The following is a 13454-nucleotide window of genomic DNA, read 5'->3' as shown; positions in this document are numbered from 1 at the left end:
GGGCTGTTTCCAAGATTTAGCTATTACAAACTGTGCCACTGTAAACATAGGTGTGCATATATTGCTATGTATGACGTTTTCAATTCTTTCAGGAAGATACCAGAAGGATACTGGCTGGGTCAAATGGAACCTCTAGTCCAAGAGCAAAAACATTGATTCTCTTCTTGGTGTGGTTCCAGAGAGTGGCCAGAACCAACCCAATGTGGCCTGGGTGAATCTAGATGAGCTTTTCCTGAATGGTATTATAGTTTACAATGAAGATGCTAGAGAGTGATCAAAATAAACAGCGAATATTTAGAATTAACATTTATTACAGTGAAAAACACATTTCTGTTAGTCCCCCTCAAAATACCCACCCTTACTTTGAGTACACATCTTGGTTTTCTTGCCACTTTCTGAAACAGTTCTGGAAGTCTTCTTTTAAGTGTCTACAAGGTGTGATGAAGAGCAGTGAATGTTGCTGCCAATGCCGTGTAACCCTAAGGCAGGCCTACGAAGACACGGCGTGTTCCCATCCATGGTTTGCACCGTGTCGGTACCATGGAACTTCTGGCTCTTGCCCCAGGTCCAAATGACTGTGAAAGGTAAATGCTTTGGATCAGTTCACGCCATCAAGACAGCCACAACAGCACAAATAAAGATACTCATCAAAGAAGTCGTCCAAATCTGCTTCAGAACATGGCAAGAATGATGAAATAAGTGTGTTCAAAGTGTGCTTGTCAGAGGGGGGATAATTTAAAGGGACTGATGGCAGTGTATCTTTTAGTGCAATAATTTTTTTAAAAATTATTCATTCGCCATATTTTTATCACATTTCCAAACTAGGTGGGATTTAATATGTAAGATGTCTTGGCATTAGACGGAAGATACTCTGTACCAGAAGTTGTGTGATACAGCATGAAGAGCATGGATTGTGGGGTTGAGCGCCTTGATTTACGTCAAGCTCTGCCTCTCCCCAGCTCGGTGATCTTGTAGGGTGAGGTTAGACATTCACTTTAATTGAGCCTCAGTTCTTTCATCCACAAAATGAAACCAGGCGTAGAATCCATCTTATAGGGTTGGCTCACATAAGGAAAGGAAAGGACTTGTCTCTGTTTCCTTCACCTCTAGTGAAGAGCAGAGAGTGTAAGGAAGGTTACTTTGGTCCGATGAATGGAACCTGAGATTCTAACTTACCTTGTAGCAGTACATCCAGAACAACTTAACCCGGTTTCACCTCAGTTTTGCTACCTGTGAAATATAAAAAGATGCACTTACTACCTCAGGGGGAGGGGGAGCAGAAGGAAAAAAGAGCCCGCACGTTGGAATTGCTTAGCTCTCAGGTGAGGCGCAGTGAGCACTCAAAGCCATCTGGGCAGTTACACTGGGGGGCAGGCAGCATCTTGCAAGAACTGGAGAATCCCAGCTGACTGTCTGGAGACATCTGTGTCAGCCCAGGCCATTCTCTGGACGGGAGTGTCAATAGCTCATCCTCAGTCACCACCCAGAGATGATATAAAAGAGCCCTGTTCAACTGGGATTGACATCATTTGGGTGAAATATAAAACTTCATCCCCTCAATAGATCTCAGAGTAAGGATGCCCTAGATACATCCATCACGCTGTCTCTGGTTCCTCCAGAATGTCTCATCTGATGAGGAGTTTAATAGCTCACCTTGTTTTTGGGTGGAAAGCTTGATTCTTGTGTGTAAGTTTTTCTGGGCCAAGCCTTGGGAGTTGTTTGGAGCACCTCTGCTTTAGATTCTGCTGTCTTTTTAAGTCACTTGGGACTGTATTACAGTGTGAACTGTGTCTAGATTCTGAATAGTGTAGGTGTTACTTCCTTTACTTGGAACACATCTTAGCCTCTGTTCTCCTCATCCATGAAGCCCCAGGTTATAGTGGGGAGGAAAGCTTATCAAGGCCTCCCGTCCCATGGAGCTTACATGGTGTCTTCATGGTGCAAGACTGGCAGACAAACAAGTAACTAAAACAGAAATATGTAAGTTCTGTAGGAAAACAGAGAAGCATTTGTGACAGGAAATGCCAGGTCTACCTCATGTGAGGACAAGGACAGAGCCCTTGAGATAGTGACATGATTTCAAACCAGAAAAAAAAGTAAAAGACTGCAACATGCCTCTATCTGGGGCTAGGCATTCCAGATGGGGAGCAGCACAGGCAGAGCCCCCAAATTGGCTTCAGGCTTCAACATGAGGAAGATGAGGAGGCTTGTGTGACTGCTGTTTTAGAGGCAGGACAACTGAGATAGAAGGAGTATGATCAAAGAATATAATGACTATTTAAACTCAAACTGTTGACACTCGAAATCATTCCCTCCCTTTGTACAGACTTCCTGCATCATTCTTGCCACTTTCCGAAGCACTTCTGGAAGCCTTCTTTCGTGAGGGTCTTTAATTACACTGTTGTGGCTGTTTCCGTGTCCTGAATTCATTCAAAGCTTTCACCTTTCATGGTTATTATGAGTGAAGAAACAGCAAGAAGTCACACAGTCACACGGTGCTAGATGATGAGGAAAATAGATGGGGACACGTTGTGATGTTTTTGGGAGCCTGCCTTTCCACTGGATGGCCCTTGGCAGAAACAGTCACTGTTTTTGCATTCACTGTATTTTTTTAATCACATCTCATAAAGACACTCAGGAAAGAGGACGTCCAGAACTGCCGCTGAAAGTGGCAAGAAGGGGTTTAATAACGTATGGTGTCTTTTACATAATACATTTTTAAAAATTTTGATCATCCCTTGGAAATGAAATCAGAGAGGTTGGATTTTTATCAGAGTAATGAGTCAGCGTCCCCGCACACTTACACTTTCCAGAAGTGAGCAGATGATTCCAAGCAGAACAATGAAGGGATGTGACTGTGCTTTCAAGACGGCCTTCCCTGGCATGCAGTGGTCAGATCGTCCTGCAGCTCCCTGGTTAGAAAGCTGGCTTTGTACACACACATGGAACTTAGATCTTGGTAAGGAGGGTCCACTCCACAGAAAGCCTGCACGAGCCGTTTTTATGAGGCAGCGCCTCTAGTGCTAAGCTTTAGGAGGAGACTGGGGGACAAAAAACATCTTGCTTCCTTCTCAGACTTTCATAGTTCTGTGTTCCAAAGCAAAGCTAAAGTTGACTGGGGGTTGGCTTTTCTTGGGTTCTTAGTTCCTGCTGCTGTTTCATCTGAACCCATTTCTCAGGGATGGTCTTGTTCCACCCTGTCTGGAAATGACTCTAAGTTTCTTCCCAACCCTCTCTCCTCTCTCACCTCCTAAGTCATGGGATTGGGGCAGAGGCAAGGCTGGGGTGTGTTCTCCTACTTATTTGAATCCTCCTTACCAACTGCTACAGCTGGGTGCTCTGGGAACTAAAAGTCAGGCCATAGTGGCTTTCACTTCCTTGTAAATCTTCCTCATTTGACCGCTGACCAGCTGACATAGCCTTGCCACCAGCCAGCCAGCCACCCTGGCCCGTCGAGGACGATTCTTATCAGCTGGGATCAAACGCAGGGCAGCCACAGACTGAGGTGGGAATTCCAATCTGACCTGCACTTCTAACCTCTGAATCCCTAGGGTCAGATGGGGTGGAGAGTGGGTATCGGGTGGGGTGAATGCAGAGAGACCATTTCTTAAATATGTGTGTGGTTTTTATTGCTGGAGAGGCCTCGCTGTTATTAGCTGCCTTTGGATCAGAAGTCAATTCTGAAATTATACGCCCCAGTCTGGTAGGATTCAAAAATGATTTCGAGGGCCAGGAATTTAAGCACAAAGTTGTGAGTTCGATCCCCTGTACCAAAAAAAAGGAGTTCTACCCATGGGCTGGGAGTTTAGCTCAGCAGCACAGTCACCTGCCTGGCAAGTGCAAAGTCATGAGTTTGATCCCCCATACCAAAAAAGAAAAAAAATGTGATTCCATACTTAGTGATAATCATAATGCTCTATGTACGGGTCCCATAATGTAAAACCCTGGTTGTTGAAATTAGAAGATGCAGCGTTGATGGGGGCCATGCCTAAAGTACATAAGAAATGACTACTTTGGTGGGGTTCTTTTTCTTTTGTTTTTGTTGTTAAATCTATTAAAAATTTAAAAGTGACATGTTGAAAAGAAGTTTGAATAAGATGATATTTATTAGCGGAGGATGTTGGGCACATTGTGTGGGTCCTTTGCACCCTGGCCTGGGAGCCGCGGCTGAGTCCCATCCCAGGGCTGGTGTAAACTAGCTGTGCGGCTTGGATTGCATCTGTTCCTAAATGCCCCATATCTCAAATGAGTGGCCGTTAATAGATGCTGTCTGTGATTCTTTCTATTTTAAGTTCCACAATTCTATTTCTAGTAAAATTATTTCTCTTTGGAAGTGATGTGAATTTTGTGCCTCTTTATAATACTTCCTTTTCCCTTTCCTACCTGCTAATGTAGCTCAGGACCCCGAGCCTTCCCATGCAAAGGCAGCTAATAGCAGCAAGACCTCTCCAGCCATAAAAAGGCACATATTTAAATGGGAAGGCTTTCCTACCATCTGTCACTGTGTGCTGTAGCATTGCTAGGTGTATCTCTGTGCCGTTACAACCTGAGGCTTTGTGTTGGTTTTTTTTTTTTTTTGAGGCAGGGTCTGAATATGTAATGCAGGCTGGTCTTGAACTCACTTGTATAGCCTAGGCTTGCCTCAAACCTGTGGCAGTTCTGCCTCAGCCTCCAGAGTGTCGGGATTACCAGCGTGCACCACTGCACCTGGCTGGGGTTGGGGTTTAGCTCCACCATTAATGAATCCTGTTATTTAATCATCTAATGTCACTTTATCCCATAATATTGGAGTGAAGAGAATACTTACCTTGGGGAGCACCCTGAGTCCTGATGTGAAAGGGCTAAGTTTCACACCTGGATGTTAGAAAGTCCTATGAGTGACAGAACCAGTCTTATTAAAATGCCCTTGCCAGGCTGGCGATATAGCTTAGCAGCACAGCACCTGCCTGGCAAACATGAGGATGTGAGTTTGATTCCAATACAAAAAAAATGCCCTTGCCGGTGCCAGGCATACATAAGGAGACACAAAGAAACCAGTGATTGCTTGTCTTCATTTCCCCTCCATTCAATCTGGGGAATGTTTTTGCTGTTGTGTTTGTTAATAGATTTTTCACTGTCACTTGTGTCTTCTTGAAAATGGCGTAGTGATAGTCTTCTCATTTAAAAGCTTCTTTAAAAAAAACTGGGAACATGTACAAATTACAGAAGGGCTTAACCATTTGTCAACTTTTACACAAATAGGGACCACAAAAGTGATTTATTTCATTCCTAGCATATCATTTAAAGGCGTGTGTGTGTGTGTGTCTGTGTGTGTGTGGCAGTACTGGAGGGTTGAATCAATACCTTTTGCATGCTAGGCAAGCCCTCTACCTCTGAGCTATGTTTTTGGGTTTTTTTCACTGAGTTGTCTTTCCAGCCCTTATATTTTTTATTCTGAGACAAAGCCTTACTAAGTTTACCAGGCTGGCTTTGAACTCACCATCCTCATGCCTCCATCTCCTTAGTAGCTGGGATTACAGGTATGAGCCAGCATGCCCATATGTTAGACTTTGTTATGAGACTCAGAGGGGTTAAGAAATTCTGCAAGGTAACATAGCAAATAAGAGATAAAATATGATGTCAAGCCAAAGCTTTATTGACGTAGAACTCCTGTGCAAGTTATATCACCTCTCAGGCCTCAATTTGCTGGTACTTACAGTGAGTCTACAGATTAATGAGCACTGTGCCATGCCCTTCGCCTGTGGCACAGTCATGCATCTGTTGGTGTGGTTGTGTGTCTTCTCTGGTATCACATGAACTTACTGAATTAGGGTTTTCTCACTCCAACAACCACTCTGTCAGATCCAGGCAGTTCTGTGCCTGGGTGAACCAGAGCCTAGACTCCTGGTCTAAAGAGGGAGTTACTCTGCCACACTCTGGAGAAAATCAAACCCAGTGTTTCAGACTTTACCATTAGTTAAAAGAAGCTCTCCAATTGGGCATGGTAGTACACACCCATAATCCCAGCACTGTGGGAAGCTGAGGCAGGAGATTAGCAAATTGAAACCCCACCTAGGCAATTTAGCAGTTTAGCCAGACCCTTTCTCAAAATAAAAAAATGAAAAGGACTGGGGTATGGGTCAATGCAAAGGCCCTGGCCGGAGGGGAGGGAGCAGCGACAAAAAAGAACCTCTTTTATTGGGTATTGTTTCCTGATTTCTTATATTATCACTAAAATTTATTCCTAAGCATTTTTGATGAACAGTATACATCTACCACTTTTAATAAGTGACAAGGGGCAGGTCTTTCTATTACTAGTGACAATCAGATTCGCTCCTGACCTCCAGAGAACCATCCTCACACAGAGGAAGGGGTACAGTGAATCCTGAGCCAGATGGACATACTGCTGCCCATTGCTGGGGACCATCTGTCCTCTGTAGGGTGCGCCTTGTGCTCTGTATTACACCTTATAGGCAGATGTTGGTTCACAGCCCTTCCCAGATGTCCGCCTGTCATGGTATTTGTGTTGTCATATCAGTGTTCACAGGTAGACAGCGCTCCTTGACAAGTGACATCATTTGGGCAGTCTGTCTGTTGGAAGGATTTTGCTTCCGTTTGGGTATAGAAACCTGTATCTTATAAAAGATGCTCTTGCTTGCAAAAAGTGGAATCCAACTCAGTTTAGATTAAGAGAGAAACAAATGGATTGTTCTAGGAATTCAACTGTCTCATCAAACTCAAAGACAATTTGACCAGGCTGGTAGAAAGAATGAAAGTGACTATGAAGACATTAGGAATCCTGACAATAATTCTTCAACTTTTCTTCACAGCCCACTTGATTTTTCATGCCTCCTTCTAGCTACTTACTTGAGACACTTGTGTGTCTCATTCTTTCTGCAGAATTTTCCCCACACATAGCACCCAAAGGATACCCCATAGGTTTTCATCCTGACAGATTCAATTCCAGATTCTCTGACTAAAATTCTGATTGGCCAGCTTCAGTCAGGTGTCTAGTCTTGGTCCAATCAGTAGAAGCCAAAGGACAGATCAAATTGTAGAAACATAGTCACCATTGCCTTTGTTTGTAATAAGGTGATTAGATACATCAGTAAAGATATTTATTGCTTAGTAGGTTATAATAAAATTATGTTGACAAAAAGGATATTAATTACTTGGAGGGAGATCCAAAAGAAAAAATAAATGCAAAAAAACATGACTGTTGAAGTCAAACAATAAATTTATTTGGATTATGGGACAACAGAGTGGCTTGAATTATTGCACTGTCTTTAGTGGATTCATATTTTTAAATTGTTCCGGTTTTATTATATTTTTCTGTAAGGTATGCACTTGGAGTTAACTTTTGTAGGTGGTTTTATAAAAGAAGTAGAACAATATAAGCTGGCACATTTACTTACCTATCTTTCCCTCCTATAATGTAGATAATTGGAAGAAAAGGTGGCTTCTTTGGGGGAGGCAGTGAAATAGGGTCTTACCATGTATTACAGCCTGGCATTCAACTCACTGTGTAGCCCAGGCTGGCCTCCAACTCATGGTGATCTTCCTGCCTCAGCTTCCCAAATGCTGAAATTATAGATTTGAGCCACCATGCCCAGCAGAAGGAAGGCTTTTTTCCTTTATGTTTTCTTTTCTTTCTTGTAGTGCTGGGAATTCAGCCCAGGGTCTCACATTAACCTTTGATCAGTGAACAATACCTCCAGTTTCCTTATTCAAGTTTGACTTGAATTTTTTCTTTCCCAGGTAACTTTGAATAGATAATACTGAAATACGTATTTTGATTTATTAATCTGTAAAATGAGAATATTTTTCTGTCATTGATTTTTTTAAATAAAGCTTTAGTAGGTAGAGAATTCATGAACAGGAATCAAACCACATGGGAAATACTTCCCAGAATCAATAGCTGGGATCACATCTTATTAAAAAGTTTCTGCATGTCAAAAGAAATCTCCAGCACAGTGAAAAGAAAACCCACAAACTTGGAAAAAAAGTCTTAGTGAACTGTCCCTCAGACAGAGGACTTCTATCTAAAACATATAAAGGATTAAAAAAAATCAGACCCCCAAAATTCAAAGACCCAATCCAAAAATGGGCATCTGAGATGAATACACAGTTCTCAGATGAAAAAATACAAATGGAAAATAAATACATGAAAAAAGGTTCATCGTCATTGGTCATTAGAGAAATGCAAATTAAAAACAACACTGAGATTCCATCTCACTCCAGAAAGAGTGGCCAGGTTCAAGAAAACTACCAACAACAAATGCTGGAGAGGCTGTGGGGAAAAAGAAACACTCCTGCACTGTTGGTGGGACTGTAGGCTGGTGCAACCACTGTGGAGATAAGTCTGGAGATTCCTCAAAAAGCTGGGATTGGAAGTCCTATTCAACCTAGCTATTCCACTTCTAGGCATATTCCCAGAAGAACTGAAAACATCATACCACAGTGATATATGATGTGCACCCATGTTTACAGCAGCATAGTTTGTAATAGCCAGATCTTGGAAATAACCTAAGTGCCCATCAACTGAGGAATAGACAAAAAAGTTGTGGTATTTTTATACAATGGAGTACTACTCAGCTATAAAGAATGATCACATTGATATATTTATAAATAAATGGATGCAACTTAAGACCGTACTCATAAGTGAAATAAATCAAACTCACATGTATAAATCCCATATAGTCTCCCTAATGTAAGTAATGGTAACAGTACATAAGAGTTTATGATAATCATGATTTTCCATTACATTGCTTTGAAGCCTTATAATGTTTTCATTCATTAGCTGGAATGGTTTTACCCTGGTTTGTTTGATTTTATTATCTCTGATAGTATGAACAGCTATTTTGAAGAAAACAAGACATTAGAATAGCCAGTGCTGATTTAATATCATCTTACTCTGAAGTCCTACCATGCTTTTGTTCTTCTGTTTCCTTTGGTTCTATCATGTTATATCTTATTGGACATTATTATGTGTGATAGTATAAACAAATTTTCTATGGAAAATGAGATAATATAGTAGCCATTGTTCATTCTCTGTTATTTGGTTCTGAAAGCCTGTAATGCTTTCATTCTCTTGAATGGTTTTATACTGTTTTGTTATGTTTGATACTAACGTATATGAAGTTATGCTCAACTATTTCAAAGAAAGAGACATTATGGTAGTTACTGTTAATTATGGGTTGTCTTATGGTAAAATGCTGTGTTGCTTACATTGTTCTGATCTGAAAAAAAAAAAGGAGATCAGATGGGAAATTTTCAACCTGAGGTGTTATGTCAGTACTCAAAATGGTTTGAATTTTGGAACTTTTTAAAATATTAAGCTCCATGTGTGTGTGTGTGTGTGTTCAGATTAAGTAAAGTTACTATAAAATAAAAAAACAAATGGAGCTTTAATGATTATAATCATTAAATAATATATGTAAATTGACTAGCTCAGTTCCTAGAACTTCCAAAATTTCATTCATTTCCCTTTGCTACTCAAGGTGTGTATTTGACCTTGCCATTGCAGAGTTAAGGAAATAATCTGTGGCCGTGGGACAAAGTAAACTTGCCCAATTACTTAGCACTACTTCAGCAATTCTCATGGGCCGTACCTTCGTAATAGTACAGAGGCATAACCAGCTGAGCTAGACTGAGGTTCAGAACAGAGTTCAATCAAACATGCAAGTGCAAAAAAAGTACTGTTTTTTACATTGAAAACAAGATACTGTACTCATCCTCCATTTCCTTATCAGTTAAATGGGAATAATGATACCAATTCTAGAAGGTAGCTGAGCCACTCAGAGATAATATTCAAAAAATACTTAGAGCCATGCTGAGTACACAGTCAGTGCTCAGTTGACCCTTTTTAAATTTCTTCTTTGTCTCCTTCTCCTTCCTCCTCTTCTTCCTTCTCCTCTTTCTCCTCCTCCTCCTCTTCTTCTTCTTCTCTCTCCATCTTCCTTCTTTCCTTCCTTTTTTTTCTCAAATGGAGTGATTTCACTGTATTGCCTAAGCTGGCTTACACTCCTGGACTCAAGTGATCCTCCTGTCTCAGCTTCTTGAGCAGCTGGATTACAGGCACATGCACAGCACCTAGCTTTTCTTTTTAACTTGAGCTCATACGTGCTTGAATTCGATACAAAACACTGCCCCGGCTCCCTTCTTCAAATGTCACGCAGCAGTTCACACCTGTGGATGAAGCTAGATGTGCACAGTTCACTGTGACATTTCTCGTACCAGCAAAACGGGGCAACTCAGCAGGGACTCATTACTTTATTATACACCTACGTGATGGTCTGATGCTATGGAACCTTTGAAAAAGAAGGAAGTCTGTCTCTCTGCGCTGACTGTAGGGAGATCACCAAGAAATACTGGAGTAAAAACATAGGAGACAGAACAGTGAGTGCAGCATAATTCACCTCGAATCAAAAAAGAAATTTTATAGATATTAAATGTGTGCAGACACACATACATATGTATTACATTTTCAAATGGTTATATACATAAAATGCTATACATACAAATATCCAATATATTAAAAAATTTAATGTCAAATATGTATTTTTAAAGCTCAGCATGATGGTACACACCTGTAATCTCAGCACTATAGGAGGCTGAGGCAAGAGGATCACAAGTTGGAGCTCAGCCCAGGCAACTCAGTCACTTAGTGAGACCTTGGACTAGCTGAACTCAGTGCAAAGATGCTGGATTCAATCTTAAATACTGTAAAAATGTATATGTATACTGATATACTTTCTGTACGTGTGTGCTGTATGTATATGTGTTGTATAATCCATAAATGCATATCTGAAAAAATTATATATAGTCTGTAAGGATTCTCAAACCACCAAGGTAGTGATTTTTGCAGATAAAATGGTTTGGACCATTGAGTTAATCAATAGGAGGGGGATGCCATCTTTACATTCAGTGTATTGTTTAAATATTTTAAAGAATATTAAAATTTTAAGGGATAAAATTAACATATCGTTGAAAATTTATACATCAAACTGTTCTTAAGTATGTGTCTGAACTGCTCTTAACTGTAGCTGATGTACTGGTTAGTTTTCCCATTGCTGGAACAAATACTTGATACAGTTCCAAGTAGAAAAGGTTTGCTTTGGCTCATGGTTTCAAAGGTTCCCTCCGTGGTCAGCTGGCTCCAAGGAAGAATCATTGTTATGAAGGACACGGTGGAGAAAAGCTGTTCAACTCATGGTGACCGGGGAGCAAAGCAGGTTGGAAGGACCAGAGAGGATGGGGTTCAGAACCAGACAGAGGTCCCCAGGGTCACAGCCTTCATGCCCCACTTCCGCCAGCCAGGCCCCCTCTTATAATAGCCCATTTGGATGTGAACTCACTGGGCACATGCCCACAAATGATGTTACAACCTGCATGGTCCAGTCACTTTTCCAAGGGATCTTGGTTGAGTTGACTCGGTTAATCAGCACATCAGGTGATGCCTAAAAAAAAAACAACAAACTTTCTGAAAAGTAAAATGCTCCATTTTAACTTTACGTAATATTTTTCTTCTTATGAGTGCATCACATTTATGCAAGCACACCCACAATTAAAGGTATTTCCAGTTGAAAAATACTTTCTTTTGGGAAGGAGACCTACTTTACATAGTGTAATTTTGTATGTATTTAGGACTATGGTATACTGAATGGGCATTATTTTTCAATACAGAGTGACCTTTGCCTTTCATTCTTTTGTCTTTTAATCCCATGTTAATGTTCCATAAGAAATCTTTTATTTTGAGGTATCCTGGTCTACGTAAGCAAGTTCAAGCCCAGCCTGCGCTACCTAGTAAGACTGTGTCTCAAATAAACAAAAACAAACCAAAAAACAAGGGGGAAGGAAACCCACTCTGGACCCTGCCTGTCTCTCAGGAGCTGTTCCTTTTCCCCATTCCTTTTCTTCAGTGAAATTTCCCACTATTTAAAAAGAGAGAGAAAGAAATCTGTGTCTAGCAGGACTTGTTGGTGCATGCCTGTAATCCCAGAATTTGGGAGGCTGAGGTAGGAGGCTCACTGAGAGTTCAAGGCCAGCCTGAACTCCATAGCAAGACTGCTGCTAGCCTAGCATGTTGATGAGCTCAGCTGAGCTGAAGCTACTTCAGGCTGAGCACATCCCCTACAAATTAAATGATAAAGTGAGTTGATAGATGTGTGACCAATACTAGCTCTGACACTTGTACTGTCTTGTCCCCACAGATGACAGAAGGCAGGCACTGCCAGGTGCACCTCCTGGATGACAGGAGACTGGAGCTGCTGGTTCAGGTAGGTGTCGCCCACCTCCTCTGAGTCCCTGCAGGCTGCTGTAGCCTGCACATGCACATTTGGAGATACGGGTTCATCTCAGCTTGAGCATTTCTGGGCTGTGTGACCCTGAGCGAGTGACTGAACTGTGACTCTCTTGTTGGTCAGTTGAGGGCACAGTGCCTATGCAGAAGAGTTGGTGTGCGGTGGTTCCTGCCTTCTGTCACTTTCCAGCCATGTGGCCTTGTGTGAGTGAGACACCAGTTTCACCAGCTGTGTCCAGAGGTTCAGACAGCTGTGACCACAGAATTAGGGTTAAGTAGATGATGCTCTATGAGTGATGATATTTCAGTTTTTAGTGTTTTCTGTCTGCTTGCCCAGCATTCTGGACCAAAATCCTATGAGCTTATGGAAGACCTTGCAGACAGACTGTGCCTCAGCAGGCCAGACTTCTTTCCTCTGGCCACTCTGCACTCTTGTCCCTCTGAGGCGTGTCCCCAGCCCACTCTGCATGGACTTCAATTAGAATGAAAACAGTACAGCTGACTGCAGTTTCTCCAGAGTACAAGTTTTAGTCTGCACTTCTGCCTTTTCTCCTCTCCTTTCTTCCCTTTCCTTTCTCCCTTTCACTATCCCTCCCCTTCCTTTTTTCCTTCCTACTTTCCTTTAAGTCATGCCCCATCTTTTCTTCTCCAGCAGAAGAGCCCTCACCTTCATCATGATCATGCTGTCCCGTGGCTTAGAGTTGAGAGGAATCTGTCCTGATTCCCTCCTGCAGAGACCCGTTCCTTCCCTAGTTCCTTCAAAGCCAGCATCAGCCTCCCCCTGCACATGCTGGCAGATTCTTACATCCTCTGCCAGGTGCAGAGCTCACCCCAAACTCATAGGTTAGATCCCCCTGCTTGGTACACACCGCTACTGATGCTGAGCAGACTGGGCACAGTGGCTCCATCCACAGAGAGAAATAGAGTCCTGGACTCCATTGGCTTCAGAATGAGGCAGAAGCAGGTTCAAAACACTGAGCAAAACACTGCAAAGTCAAGTGAGACACCAACCTCTTTGGCTTGGTTGGCTTATTTATAAGATGGGGGTGGAAAAAAAAGCCCCATCTCATGAGCTTATTATTGTAAGTGAAAGCATATAAGCTCAGGATGATGAATGGTAGCCACACTTGTTACTGTTGTTAGTCTTGCCTGTGGCCCTGCACCCTTAAGTTTT

At 41.9% G+C, this 13454-nt stretch overlaps 1 protein-coding gene and 1 long non-coding RNA gene across 7 annotated transcripts in view; one reads left to right on the top strand and one right to left on the bottom strand.

Annotated features, from left to right (window-relative positions):
* The window catches only part of Frmd4b (FERM domain containing 4B), a 334677-nt gene that overhangs the window by 196585 nt on the left and 124638 nt on the right, over nt 1–13454 (top strand). For 5 of the 6 annotated variants that reach the window (XM_063260238.1, XM_063260235.1, XM_063260237.1 and 2 more), the window contains one exon: nt 12192–12257. In XM_063260238.1, coding sequence (XP_063116308.1) covers nt 12192–12257 — 66 coding nt within the window. Of the gene's footprint in view, nt 1–3179; nt 3506–12191; nt 12258–13454 lie in introns of those variants that run through there. The other variant, XM_013156388.3, reaches the window with a different exon arrangement.
* LOC106028454 (uncharacterized) lies at nt 292–3152 on the bottom strand. Its single transcript, XR_001202073.2, has 3 exons — nt 2805–3152; nt 1177–1230; nt 292–575 (listed from the first exon to the last, which is right to left on the bottom strand). It is a non-coding gene; the product is annotated as an uncharacterized LOC106028454 (long non-coding RNA).

The sequence above is a fragment of the Cavia porcellus genome, unplaced genomic scaffold (assembly GCF_034190915.1).
Source record: "Cavia porcellus strain 051 isolate PalLab524CR breed Dunkin Hartley unplaced genomic scaffold, mCavPor4.1 scaffold_13, whole genome shotgun sequence".
Classification (NCBI taxonomy): Eukaryota; Metazoa; Chordata; class Mammalia; order Rodentia; family Caviidae; genus Cavia; species Cavia porcellus.
The sequence above is the reverse complement of the archived record's forward strand: the minus strand, read 5'-3'. Positions and strand labels throughout refer to the sequence as shown.